Below are 14454 nucleotides of genomic sequence, written 5' to 3'. Positions count from 1 at the left end.
CATCTGAAACTAAAAGCACGCTGCGGTCTCAGCGGAAGATGCAATTGCTGTGAAGCACGGCTAAAGCCCGCTGTCGCTCGGAGTCACCATGAATCACGATGTTTTCATAGGGCAATATTGCTACAGTTCTTCCTCTGTTATATTTTAAGACCTTCTCACCCAAGTTTACATAATCAATCCTGAAATGTACAACGAGTTCCTTGAGATAATTGCAGCGAGCAACCATCCCTAGGTCTCCTTCTCATTATAAAAGTTCATTGGTCACAAAATATTTTACATATTGTCCCCAGAGCATGGGAAAGGATCATAAAGCAGTGCCCTGGGGCTCTCCACAGCACTCCCCTTCCATAGCATAGTATTATGAGGCTGTACCTCACAGCGATGCACAGTCGTGACCAAGTTAATTTTTCTGCTAAAGTTTTATGGCAGAAAAAGCAAATCGGTGCAGCTAATTCCCCATCACATCACCACTTGTGACAAATCCTTGTTTTAAGGCACAAAGATGTGTGCAGCCGTGGGTTGAGGTTCATTCACCAGTCAGTCTGCAGCTGAAATAAGGCTTGCCCTCCCTCACGTTCTGAATCAAACAGCATGGTTGGAGCTCCCCAAACCAAGGGGTGTGCATGGAAAGGGTGTCCATGGAAACCACACCACAGCAGCGCTGGCAGTGACCCCAGTCCCCATCACCTTATCACCCCATCGCCCCGTCTCCCCATCACCTCTCTGCCCCATCACAGCACCTCCCCCCCCATCGCCCCCTCCTGCCCCTCGGTGCCGCACAGCGCGGTGCACTGGGACGACCCGGCAGCCCCGCGGGCAGCGATCCGGCTGTAAACCTCACCAGGCTCCATTTTACTGCCTGATCTTTGTAACGCAAACAGAGATTAGTTAAAAGGTTTTATATGCAGTGATTGCCCGTGTAACAGCTCGGCAGGTTGGATGCTCAGTATCTTTTGACTGCAACTTTACGGGCTGAAACTAAATTACTCGCTGTATTATTTTGTTTAGTAATGGCGTTGTTTCTGAAAGGACACCTGATAAAACAAGCGATTAAAGTGCTGAATTAGCCTCTTTGCACCATGTATAGGAACAGGGGATGCCATTTCCGCGGGCAGCGAGGGACACGAGGGTGAGGGCAGTGCGGGCAGCGCTGCCTCCCTGGTCCCACAGGGACGTGGCTGGAAGTGACCGATGCAGAAGTGAGCAGTGTTGCACAGCAACCCGCAGCTCCTGTCTGCCGCCCCCAAGCAGCCCCTGTGCTGTGCGCCGGCAGCGCTGTGCCAAGCTGGGGGGTGTGTGCTGCCTGGGGCCACTCAAACGAACGCACAGTAACAAACCACAGCACCTGCAGCACGCCCTGGTTGCTTTCCCATCCCCTTACCAGAGGTCACGGTGGGAGGTCAGTGTCCCCGGGATGCAGCGCTGTGACCCCATTCGATGGCCCCAGAGGTGGCACTGTGGGCACTGTGGGCTCAGCAGAAGCAGGGGAACCCTGTGGAGTTGCACCCACCCCCTGTGCAGGGCAGCGCTCAGCCAGGAGCAGCACAGCATGACATGGGTGACGGAGGCAGTTACAGACTTGTGTGCCCTGTCCATGGCTGAGATGGGTCCCACCCAGCAGCTTCAAGGGGTTCTCTTTCATGTCCCAGATGCTCCAACTCAGGCTCTGGTGTGAGCTGCTCTGCACTTCTTCATCCCTACCTCAACCTAGAAGCCACTCCAGGATCCTTTGCAACCTTCTTTATACCATCGTCATTCCAACATTTTCACCTTCCCAGACACAGCCAAGGCCAGCTGATGCTTCCAGCACAGATTGTCCCCAGATCTCATTTCCCAGCTGTGTTTAGCAGCCACCAGCAGCGCATCATGCCCCGCCACACAGAGCAGGAGCACAATGCCATGGTGTGGGGGCACTGCTGCCTGCCTCCCAGCTGTGTTTTTAGCAACAGGTTTCTGCTTATGAAGTAAACTTTCTCGGGAAGCAAGCGGGAGACACGACAGCAGGCTGAGCAAAACTCAAGGTCACCTCCATCACTGACTGTGCTCAAACCATGGAACAAACACGGCCTGCTCTGTGCTCAGCATCAGGGCTGCCAGTGCTGCTAGCAGCTGTTGTTTTGTGGGAGATAGCAGCAATAGAAGGGCGATTATTTTGACAAGATGGAAGTTATAGGCCAGGTGAGTGCTGATGTTCACTACCAAACCTGTTCGTTCTGGCTTCACCTGAAAACACTGCTTAAATACGATCCTGCATTCTATGTCTGACCTCACGGCAGGAGGTGTTCTTGTGCAATTTAGAAATAAAAATCCCTTTTGTTCCCAAATAACAAACGTGGGGACACTCGGGAAGGTCTGACCGAGTTCTGACCGAACACGGAGCTATGGTTACTTTTCCTAGCAAGGAACAACCGTGTTTTACAACACTGAGAGGTGATTTATGGCTCTAAGGGCCCCTCACTCCCGGTCCCCGCTCGGGATGCGCCGGGAGTTATCCCCACACCGCGGCAGTGCGGCGTTGCTGTCGTGTCTCCGAGGCGGAGGTCGCTCGTCCCGGCAGGAGACGGCCACCGCCGTGCCCCGCCGCTGCCTTCTGTTTAAGCATCAACACTTCCCATAGTCCGCACGTGAAGGCGGCGGTGTATAAAACACCCGCGGGAAAGCGTGCCCAGCAGCGTCCTGCTGCTAAACACAGCTGCCAAGGGGCCTCCAGGAAAAAAAAAAAATAGTGAGAGGAGAAAAAAAAAAAAAAAAACCATAACCGATTTTTGACATAAAACATCGAGCCATTCGGAACCGCCCGCGCGGTGCCAAAGCTCCCGGCAGCTCCGGGCGGGCACGGCACGCCGCTAACAGCGCAGCCCAACCGGCTCCGGTGCGGGCCTCCTTCCAATGGGGCTCCGCCGCTCTCCCGTCGGGAAACACGCGGCGGGAGGTGCCTGCAGCGGGGGAGGCGCGGGGCGCAGGGCCGGGACGCGGGGAGCAGCCCCGGGAGGAGCGCGGGCGGCGGCGCTGGGCGGCTCCGGATGCCGTGCGGGGCGGGGGGCGGGAGGAGGGGCGGGGCGCAGCGGGGCCCGGCGGCATCGGGGCGCAGCGCGGCGGAGCAGGTACGGGCGGGGGGCGGCGGGGTTGGGCAGCGCCGGGCCGGCTGCGGGCCGCGTATCGTCGTCCCGTCCGCTCCTTTCCCACGCTCCGAGCTCCGTCCCGCGGCTTCTGGCGGCGTCGGGCGGGCGCGGGTCGCGGGGGAGGCGGCGGCTCGGAGGAGCCCCGGTGGGAGCCGGGTGGGTGTGGGGGGGCTGTTCCTGCGTGGCTGCCCCGCAGTGCGCGGAGCCGGGCAGAGCCGTGCGGAGCCGGGCGAGAAGCGCTGTGCGGGGCCGCCCGCCCCCAACGCCGGCTGCTAAAGCGTTCGTTAGAAATTACCTGGGGGTGATCGGAGGGGGTAGGAAAGGCCAAGAGCGTTCTGCTGGTGTTCACAGCCGAGCGGTGCGGAGCTCCGGGCGTCTGTGAACCGCCCGAACTGTAACCTTTACCCAGTGCTGTTCTGCCTCTCACAGCTGAGGCCGTGGGTTACCATCCCGGCAGGTGTAGCATTGCTCATAGAGGGAGAAAAAAATATTTCAGCGTAGTTCTTTGTTGACATTTTTTGGTGGGATGAGAAACGCTCGCTCAGTCACGGAATTCCTCAGGCTGAGCTCCCGGGCTGACTCGCAGCCGCCGGCCCCGACACGCTACGGCAGCAGCGCAGCTCCCGGTGCCAGCGGCGCTTTGGATGCGCTGTGCTGCTGGGTGCAGCCGTTCTGATTTACCTTCTGTTTACACTCGGCTTTCATACCTTAATCTCCACGATAAGAGGGATGGAAGTAGACCGCAGCTCTCTGGGCGTTCCTCTGTCCGCTGCCTTTGGGGACGCTCCTGCTCCGGGCCTGGGGGCAGCTGCCGGGGGCTCTGCCCCTCCGCACCACACTGCTCAGTGCCCGAGCTGCGGAACTGACTCTCAGCAATGTGACTGTGCTGCCGTGCGAGGAGTGAGGCTTCTCACTGCCCCTGGAGACAGTGCTGCTGTGGGAAGTGGAGGGACAGGGAGAGGTGGGATGGACTGGGGCACTGAATCGACTGCAGGGAGCCGGGTGGTGCTTCGCACCTCTGCCTGGAGCTGCTCCTCAGCACCATGCACACTCAGCAAAGGTTGGGAGGCACATAGCAAGCATGAGCTGGTGGTTGCTGTCTTGTTGCAGGGCCAGAGCAGGGCAGAACCAACCCCACTGGGCATGCTGTGCCCTGGGCTTGGGGGCTTCATGGGCAGCAACATGGTGCCACTCCATTTTCCTGCTAACTGCCATCCTGTGAACTTAAAATGGGGTAAAAGCCTTCTCCGTGAGCTGCAAAAGCACCAATGGAGAGCATCACTGCCCTCCCCAGGAGGACATGGCCAGCTTCTTGCTGCCGGCTGCTGCTCCTCCAGCCCTGGAGAACACGGCGTGTGAGCAGAGAACGGTGACTGCAGTATGCCTCAGCAGAGAAAGTGAGCAGTAATTGCAGTATCAGGGCTGGGCGCTGCTGGGGTGATTTTACAGCCCCAGTATCACCCTACAGTTCCAGCAGTGCGCTGAGTTTTGCTGATGTCTTTATTTCCTGTAAATGGTGAATGCTCTGGGAAGAGCCAGGAGCGAGCTAAACACAGCCAGCACATCATTTCGTAACGTGGGAGCCTGATCTCACCACTGAGGTGGAGAAGTTTCATTGGGATGGTGCTGGGAGGTGAAGGCAATGGCAGTGCCCCCTGAGGTTGGATGGCAGGGGTTTTTTTCACACGGCCATGGATGGGCACTTGGCAGCCTGCCCTGCTGCCTGCTTTATGGAGTGACAACCCTGCCTATGGGTTGGAAATGGATGATCTCTGAGGTGCCTTCCAACCCAAGCCATTTCATGATTCTATGAATGTAACTTTAAAAAGTGAAACGCCACTCTTCAGCGCAGTGTTTTTGTGGCTGCTGAGCAGATGAAGCAAGCTGGGAGGCTCCTGATCCTTAAACCCTCATTAAACCCCATGTGAAGCTGCTTTGCCTTTGCTACCACAGCGCTTCCCATTGCTGTCAGTAGTCAGTAACGGCACCCTCAGAGTTGGCAGTTAAACAGAAATTAACTCAAGACGGAGACAAAATCTGTGTGTGCCTCCTGTAGAACTGAACAAAGAGGCAGGCAGGCTCAAGCCTGGCAGCAGTGACTTTTTTCAGATACAAAAGTGCAGCATTTGCTCTGCACCTCGTGCCACAGATTCATGCCTCAATGGAAATAGTGCTTTATTAGCTCAGGATGCTGTGATAGGCACAACGTTTATCTCTGGTTCTGTTTTCCCACAGCTGAAGGCTGAGGAATCCTCCAAGTAGCCGACTGTTTTGAAATCCTGCCCTGGGATATTAAGATTTAGTAACACAAATTCTCGCCTCAAAAATAGCAGCACAAAATGTTCTATTTACTCACAGTATGAATGTAAAATATGCAGCATCCCTCACATGAGCGGTTGAAACATACCGATATTATCTTAAAGACAAAGGAATTTGGTAGAAAAAAAAAAACACATCTATTGTTCTTCCTCTGACAGCCAGCACACACTGAGCAGCATTCTTGGTCTTGGGAAAGAGTCTGCCCTTTCCAAATCCTCTCCCCCCAACCCCCCGCTGTTCTTGTACACCTAAATACTTTCTCCTCATCCATTTAAGAAAAACTCCATTGAGCCCCATGGGAGCTGAGCACCAAGCCCAGCTCCACTGCAGCATCTGAGCAGCTCCCATGGGCTGCCCCACATCCCCCAGGCTGTGACCCACAGCCATGTCAGCACGCGGCGATGCAAGCCCTGTATCTCCCAGCAGCTGCTCTGACCTCATTTTCCCACTTGCAGATACCAGGATGAATCTGAAGAAATATTTTGTCCGGGCCCTGCACCGCCTCCAGAAGGGCCCTGGCTACACCTACAAGGAGCTGCTGGTCTGGTACTGCGACAACACCAACACGCACGGCCCCAAGCGCATCATCAAGGAGGGGCCAAAGAAGAAAGTCATGTGGTTCTTCCTAACGCTGCTCTTCGCCTCCTTGGTCTTCTGGCAGTGGGGAATCCTCATCAACACCTATCTCTCTTACGACGTCACCTCATCACTCTCTATCGGCTTTAAGACCATGAAGTTCCCAGCAGTCACAGTCTGCAATGCCAACCCCTTCAAGTAAGCTCTCCTTCCTCAAGCTCACCCCACATTAGCACGCTCAGTTGTGTTGCTGGCAGAAGATCTGTGAGTCTGTTCTTGGCTCAGATATGACATTAGGAGCATCAGTGAAAATGGTCCTTCGACTCACGGAGTGGCACTGAAAAGCAAACAAACGAGCACAATATAAAAACGATTGGCTCGGATCCAGGGAAGGGTTTGTGTACCCGCGGGTTTGTCTGTTCTCATTACCATATCAGTTAATCTAATAATGGTTATTGCCTCCTTGTAAACTTTCCCTGGCTCAGAGAAAACTTGAAGTTCAACTAACTTGTCACAATCCAAATCAGTCTCGTGATCTCTCCCCACAATTCCTTTCTTTTTCCTCGCTATGAACGTCTCTCTTATCACACACACTCAGCCATTAAGAGCTAGTTAAACAGTGGTATCTGCCGTGAGCTACAGTAATATAATTCAGCTGTGATTTCAAAGGAGCAACAGATCTTTGGTAGAGTCGCTTCAAATTTATACCCATGCAATAGAGTCATACAAGGTGAGATGCTCCTGACTGACACACAGGGATCTGTTGGTTTTTCCTTTCTCCTTGCGAGAAGTGTTTTGTGTAAACTACAGCAAATCACTGCAATACAGTTGTGCAGTTCCGCGTGAGCACAACAAGGTTGGCAGCATGGGGTCTCTGTGCCTCTGGCTGCAGGTGCATCCTGCTGCTGTGCAGCACATCTGCAGCACAGGGTCCTGGTGTGGGGGCTGCCGTGCACTGCCCGCCCTCCCCCTGTGTCCCTGCAGGTACTCGGAGGTGAAGCCCCTGCTGAAGGAGCTGGACAAGCTCATCGAGGCGGCACTGGAGAGGATCCTGCAGCCCACACATGGGGACCCCATTTCGCCCCTGCTGCTGAACGGCAGCAACACCACCGAGGGACTGGACTTGGAGCTCTGGAACCAGATCCCCCTGGTGCTCATTGATGAGCAGGACAAGGACAACCCAGTCATCGTGGAGATCTTCGAGACCAACCAAAGCGCCGCAGGGAACCAAACTGCTGCTCCTCCTGCCCCCACCAACGTGACGTCGGAAGAGAAGAAGTACAAGCTGGCGGTGAAGCTGGTAAGGGCGTGCTGCTGAAAGCATGTAGCTGAAAGTATTTCTAAGCCCCTATGTGATGATCACTGTAAGCATGTGTTGGTAACTGCTGGGGCCAATGGAGCACCTGACCAACAGAGAAATGTCCCAGGGAAGTGCCTGCTGAGCACATCCAGCTGAGACCGCTGCTTCCACAGCTCCCCCGGCCGTGCTTTTGCTCTCATGAGGACAGTGATGGGGTGGCACGGAGCAGGGTGTGCCCTGGGGGGAATAGGGAGACCTGACCGTGTGTGTCTCCAGTGCAGCCACCAGGGCTCCAACAACTGCACCTACAGGAACTTCACCAGCGCGGCGCAGGCGGTGACCGAGTGGTACATCCTGCAGTCCACCAGCATCCTGTCCAAAGTGCCGCTGCAGGAAAGGATTAGGATGGGCTACCAGGCAGAAGACATGATCCTGGCGTGTCTCTACGGGGCCGAACCCTGCAACTACAAGTAGGTGAACGCTGAGCATCCTGCCCTTCCTGGCAAACAGGGATGGTGTAGGACTCTAAAGGCACGACAGCCTTTTTATCTATCAATTAATGGAAAGATCTCCTCTGGTCTTAAGTCTAATGGCAGTTCCCAGATGTGATCCTGGCTGAAACAGTATTAGGGGATAGCATGGCTTGAGTTTTAGTTTTGGGTGGGCTGTTTGGCTTGTGACTTACCAGCACCCATGAGGGCTTCCTGAGGTACTTAGCAATAATCAGCTGCCAGGCACTGAGTTAGCACAGACCTTGGTTTTACTCTCTCTTTTTAAACGAGGCTCTGAGAGATGCATTTTATCCATCTCTGTTTCTTGTGAGTGCCAAATTTACACACAGTTTTGATATACATGGGTGCACAGCAGCAGCCCAGGCTGCACGGAGCCCTGCCAGCAATGCCACCTCTGCACAGAAGACAACAGAGAGCTATTGTCAAAGAGTGAGGTGTAACACCAGCCGAAGCCTGTTACCAGAGCTCAGAGCAAGCCAGTATTTTTTGGTCTCATGTGCATGACAGAGTATTCTTTTCCATTACGACAAATCGTTATCTTCACCAGCTGTGCCTCAGCTCATGCCAGTACCTGGCTTTTCTTCTTTTCAACAGCAGATTGATTGAAATTAAGTCAGCTGAAATTTCTATGCAAGTATTGAACAAATGAAGCAATTTAAAGCAAATCCCAGACCTAGCTGCCCAAATCCAGCCTCACCAGATGCAGCATTTTATAACCCTTTGGTTCTCCCTGAGTCACAGCTTGATGCATATGATTCTTCCAGGAATTTCACCCAAATCTATCACCCAGACCACGGTAACTGCTACATCTTTAACTGGGGCATGGACAAAGAAGCTTTGAATTCTTCCAACCCGGGAGCTGAGTTTGGTAAGAGAAAGCTGCACTGAAGCAGGAGGAGTTAAAGGAACAGAATTGCTGGGAACTGCTCTGATTCTCAGTGGCAACTTCTGTTACCTGTGACAGATCTATGATGTCTGTTTCTCTAGAACCCTATAGCAGGGGGGATAAGCCCCCAACAAGGAAATTGACAGCATAGAGACAATTGGTGTGACTGCAGCTAGCAGAAGGATAACGTTGGGCTAGCCAAAGCATGAGGGAATGGCTGAACATTCAATGGGATACTTCCATTCTGTGCATTTGCCATCAAGTGTATTTATGCACACGTAAGGGTGGTGTGACAGACAGACATGGGTCCTCCCCTCAAGAAATGAGATTTCTGAGAGGAAAAGATGCTCGTAGTTTTTTTTTAACTAAAGGCTCCGTTCTGAACTAAAGGTTCCCGTTCTGAGTATTTTGCCTGCTGTCACAGGGCTGAAGTTAATTCTGGATATCAGCCAGCAGGACTACATCCCCTACCTGTCGTCTGCCGCCGGGGCACGACTGATGCTGCACCAACAGAAGAGCTTCCCGTTCCTTAAGGATCAGGGCATCTACGCGATGGCTGGGACAGAAACCTCCATCGGTGTGTTAGTGGTATGTGTGGCATTCCTCTAGAGCAGATTGTCTGAGAATAATGTTATCTGATGGGACCGCAACCAAGTTTGTTTTAAGTCTTGGCTGAACTGGCTCAAACCAAAAGAGTCAAGGCACACACTAGCTGTGGGCTGGAACGGTTTATGGAGACTTTTATGTAACTGTCCTGGCAAAGTGCTTTATCAGAGCCTTACGGGAGCCCCGGAAGGCGTAGCTCCTCCTGTATGTGTGGGCATAGCTCAGAGCTTTGCTGTTTGGGTTTTCCTCCAGGATGAGCTGGAGCGGATGGGTTATCCCTACAGCGACTGCACCATGAACGGGTCTGACGTCCCAGTAAAGAACCTCTACAGTGAATACAATACTTCCTATTCCATACAGGTAAAATGTGACTGTAAGTAAACAGAGCTTTTAGGGAAAATCCTCAAAGCGGTTAGAATTTGTGCCAGGCATTCCAGACTCCCACAGCCTCGGCAATGACAGCAAAGCAAGCACGGTAATTCAGAAGTCAAGTCTGAACATGCAGTAGCTCCAGGTTTGGAAACAATCCGGTGGAAATAATGCTGTGTTGCAGGATGAAAACCTAATAACACAATTATTAAAACTTACACCAAGAGGTTAGTAGCACTGCTTTGGCAGACAACCACCATTCTCACTGTGACTCAGCTCACCAAGCAAAGGAATAGGGTTTATCCCCACCGGGAGGAATGCCACAGGGATTGCTCCCCGCTCCTCTTAATCGTTGTCTTCTCAGGAGAATTAAGTCCTTTCTCACATTGAGAAGGCCACTTGTTTTGTGTGGGATGTGAAGACAGAGCTTTGTCTTTTCTTCGCTTTAAAATTGGGATGAGAAAGTTGGAGTGTTTGTAAACCTTGACTCCCTAATAAAAACATAGTGCAAACATGGAGTGCTGGTTAATTTGTAACAGGCTGTAACAGAAGGGAGAAGCAGTTCTGAGGGGTGAGACCCCGCAATAAGGAAAACATCAAAACCATTTTGGGGTTATTTACAGATGGCTGAGGGATACAGCTCAGATGGGTTGAAGGGCTTTTATATATATATATATATTTTTCTGCCTTTATATAATTCCAACAATTGGACCGCTTCACCTTTCCTTTTAAGACATTCATATAACATTTAAGCAAATACTTGAAATGATTGCATTATTACTTAGAAGTTGCTAAATGCTCACTGTGCTCCTGTGCCCACATCATTCATGTCCCTTCACAGACCCCTTCGCAAAACCTTTTTCATAGCAAACCATGTGCATTTCTTATCACGCAGGCACTCCACTCGCCCAACCTGGCCAAAGCTCTTAAATTCAATTATCTTCTCATAGACTTTGTTATTACTTTGTGCATTGTTTCATGCGAAATCCCTCTTGGATCTCTGCTGATTAACGTCACGCCTCGCTGAGCTGACGGCACTGCAGCCCTGGATGGCGTCCTGGCATAGCTGTAGCTGTGCTCCCTTCAAGGAGAGAAGCAGATGCCCAGATGAGATCATTCAGATTTCTAAAACCTGCTCTTTATGTCAAAATATTTCTAAAGCCTTGGCTTTAAAGTGAAACCAGCGTTTTGTCAGCATGTGATAGGAAGCCTGGAGACAACAGATCTGTGTATGGATAAAATAGGGCATTTTTATTCCATTTTGGAAGCTCTGTATTGCTGCCACGGAACCCTACAATAAGTAGTTTCTTCTGTGCCCAGGAGCAGGCATTTAGCTCCTTCTATGCCTGCAAGGTGAATTACCTCCATTTAACTTGCTATTACAACATGTTCTAAAATCCAAAGTAGTAGTAAAAATGCACCATAAAGAAAAGTGTGATTGCAGAGCAACTACAAACATGCTGGCAAATTCACCCGCCTCATCTTGCCAGTGCAGCCCTCACTGCATGACCGACTGCAGTTGCAGCACTGCCTGTGAGGGGCTGCAGCCCAGCCCCACAGCAGTGCTGGCCTCTGACCACACATAGAGCATTCTGCTCTGTGCAGGAGAACCACAGCAAGGAGCGTGCCTGGAGCAGGGCAATTCTCAAAGCAACACAGGAAAGTACATCCCCCTTGTAAGTGGCTCCCTCCTCCCTTTTTCCAGGCTTGCCTACGCTCCTGTTTCCAGAACCACATGACAGAAATCTGTGGCTGTGGTCACTACATGTTTCCTTTACCAGAAGGGGTAACTTACTGCAATAACGAAGATAACCCTGGCTGGGGTAAGGACACGAACAAAACCAACCATACAGCTCCCAGGGCACGGGTGTGAGGAGGGAGGGATCAGGCCATGCCTCACTACTGCTCCAAGTCCTGAACTGCTTTTGCTGGCGCTGCAGCCCTTGCTCTGCTCAGGCCCTCGGCTCAGCGCTGCCTGCAGAAGGGCAGTCGGTTGGCTGCTGCTTTGTGTGAGTTTCAATTAGAGGGAAGAAAGCAAACTTGTGCAGCATGCTCATACTGAAATACTGCTTATGGGAAATTAATGTAATCCAGTAAATGGGGTTCTTATCTAAACCGATGCTTTGACTTTTTGTTTTCACCAAACAGCGTATTGCTATTCATCACTGAGATCAAGTATAAGACACAGACAAATTTGCATTGACTCTTGTAAGGAAACATGCAAGTAAGTGCTTAAACCACTTCTGGCAGCTGTAACGGTGGAGGGAATCCTGCATTTCATCTCCCATCAATCCTCACCTCTTTACAATTGCAGAAACCCACGTGGGGCTGCTGTCTGAATGGCACTGAAGTCCCAGTGACTCCCAACAGGGGAAGCCCGGTACTCACGTTCTGCTTTCCTCTTTCCAGTGACACACAGTACAAGATGACCATCTCCATGGCAGATTGGCCCTCTGAGGCTTCCGAGGTAACTCCGATTTCTTGTTTTGAAGCAGCCATTAATAACCACCTGTTGGTAACCGTGTGAATCACTCTGTATTTTTAGAGCTAATGTTCAGGTAGCCTGCGCCTCGGCGCTCAATTACACATGTTCATGTTCAGCCAGCAAACAGAGCCTGGCACCAGGGGTGAAACGCTATGGTGGCACCGCCTTGCGCAACCCTTCCTCGTGCTGTAATGCAACAGAGCTGTGTTAGAACAAGACTATTCAGGACAGGTTTCCTCCTTGCTGGGCTCCTGCCCTGGCAAGTGCTCGGTTCTGAACGAGTTCTGTTTCCCTAGGACTGGATTTTCCATATTTTGTCTTATGAAAGGGATATGTCAACAAATGTGACTCTGGACAGGTAAGTGAAAGGAACAACCACTTTATCTTCTCTACTGCGCCTGTTAACATTAGATTTACATGAGCCTTGGCCTCCAGCCAGAGCACACGCGCTAACGCAGACGGGAGAACAAGCTGTGGCACGCGCTTGCCTGGAAGATACATAAAGCGATCCTCAGCTGCGCTTCATGCACATGCTCTGCTCTCCGTTGGAGCAAGCCGGGTCAGACACAGACCCAAATGCGCAGTTAAAGCGAAAGGAACATTAACCACACATACCCAAACGGTTGCATGAAGCAGCCTGAAGCGCTGAGCTGCTGGGGTTCAGCTCCTGGATGGCTGCATTCAGCCCTTTATACCCATGCGTGCTCTGCAAACAGCAGCAGGACGGGGCTGCACCACAGCCAGGGGAGCCGATGAGTTATCCATTGATAACCTGAGCCCTGAATTATGGGGAGAAAAGGAATGGCCAGATGTGGGAGCACTCACTGCTTAGCCTGCCTGACAAGCCAGTTCTTGTGGAGGCCTCGCGTTAACCCACACATTGCAACACAGCTTTCTGGGGTGGTACAAAGCCCTAACTCAGTCCTGCCCTCATGCTAGGCCTTGAAAACAAAACAGTGAAACAAAGAGATGCTCAACTTGTGCACGGTGAGCAAACACCCACCAGCACCACCCAGGCTCCCACAAGCTGTGTGTGCGCTGTGACCCGCTGAGTGCAGGGCAGACGCTGAGCAGTGATTACCTGGGACTCAGGCCATCAGCTCCTTGATGCCCCCGGAGCACAAACAGCAGGGACTGAGAGGGGCTCTGCACTGATTGAGGCAGGTGGGGAAAACCGAAGCAGACAGTCCCACAGGAGGCTCTAGGTGCACACGTGTTTGCTTGCTCAGGAGCAGAACCATGTCTGCCCCAGCACGGCTGGGAGCAGTTCTTAACCTTTCCCTGCACCAGGCAGAAGTTTGCATTGTAAGCAGTTACGGCATGGCTTGGAGCAGCCCATTCCCACGTGCAGATGAGATGCACGCATGGAACACCTGCTTTGTGTTACAGGAACGGCATCATCAAGCTGAACATTTACTTCCAGGAGTACAACTACCGGACGATCTCAGAGTCAGCTGCCACCACGGTGAGTGTCTGCACGGTGCTGCTGCGGTGCTGTGCCACGAACTCAGCCTCAATAACATCACCTCCCTGCTCCTACCTACAGATCGTGTGGCTGCTGTCGAGCCTAGGAGGTCAGTTCGGGTTCTGGATGGGGGGCTCCGTGCTGTGCCTTATTGAGTTTGGGGAAATCATCATCGACTCGCTGTGGATCACCATAATCAACATTATCAGCTGGTGCAAAGGCCTGAAGCAGAAGCGCGTGCGGGCACAGTACCCAGACATGCCACCGACGGTGTCGGAGCTGGTGGAGGCTCACACCAACCTGGGCTTCCAGCATGAAGAGGCCAGCGCTGCGACGCAGGGAGAGGCGCTGCCCCCCGAGCCCGGCACCCCCCCACCCAACTACGACTCACTGCGCGTGCAGCCAGCTCGCAACCCAGGCACAGACAGCGACACCGAGAGCGAGGAGCAGCGTCCTGCAGCCAACCACCATGAGGATGCCTCTGTTCGGGCTGAGTGACCGCCAGAGTTCCACCCAAATCAGGGAGCCGGCAGCCCTCGCCTCCTCCCCTCCCCTAAAACACCGAAGAAGCTCTATCTAATAAATCCCGCTGTAAATCTCAGTCAGCATCGTGCTTTGGCTTTAGCACATGGAGCTGGCGTGAATCGGTGCTGGTACACAGCAGTGGGTTGTTACTTCTCCACAACACAACATGGTTGTGCACAGCTCCGGCTCAGTAGGTGCTGAGCTCCTGGAAGCACCGGGGGCCAAGGAGGCAGTGCTGGCAGGCATAGGGCAGGCAGGAATTACTACAGCCCACTGGCTGGGGACAGCG

At 52.7% G+C, this 14454-nt stretch overlaps 1 protein-coding gene across 1 annotated transcript; it reads left to right on the top strand.

The window, feature by feature from the left end:
- The first annotated feature begins 3014 nt into the window (after nt 1-3014).
- Nucleotides 3015-14241, top strand: SCNN1B (sodium channel epithelial 1 subunit beta). The gene is made up of 13 exons (XM_085237627.1): nt 3015-3104; nt 5897-6215; nt 7002-7317; nt 7594-7787; nt 8594-8697; nt 9140-9303; nt 9574-9681; nt 11396-11513; nt 11839-11914; nt 12100-12157; nt 12472-12533; nt 13565-13640; nt 13722-14241. Exons 2-13 carry the CDS (start codon nt 5905-5907, stop codon nt 14136-14138), a joined length of 2004 nt encoding a protein of 667 aa, XP_085093753.1. The 5' UTR covers nt 3015-3104; nt 5897-5904; the 3' UTR covers nt 14139-14241.
- Nucleotides 14242-14454: the final 213 nt, after the last annotated feature.

The sequence above is a fragment of the Meleagris gallopavo genome, chromosome 16 (assembly GCF_905368555.1).
Source record: "Meleagris gallopavo chromosome 16, MGAL_WU_HG_1.1, whole genome shotgun sequence".
In the NCBI taxonomy this organism is placed as follows: domain Eukaryota; kingdom Metazoa; phylum Chordata; class Aves; order Galliformes; family Phasianidae; genus Meleagris; species Meleagris gallopavo.
Note: the sequence above shows the minus strand (reverse complement) of the source record. Positions and strands in the feature narration are given on the sequence as shown.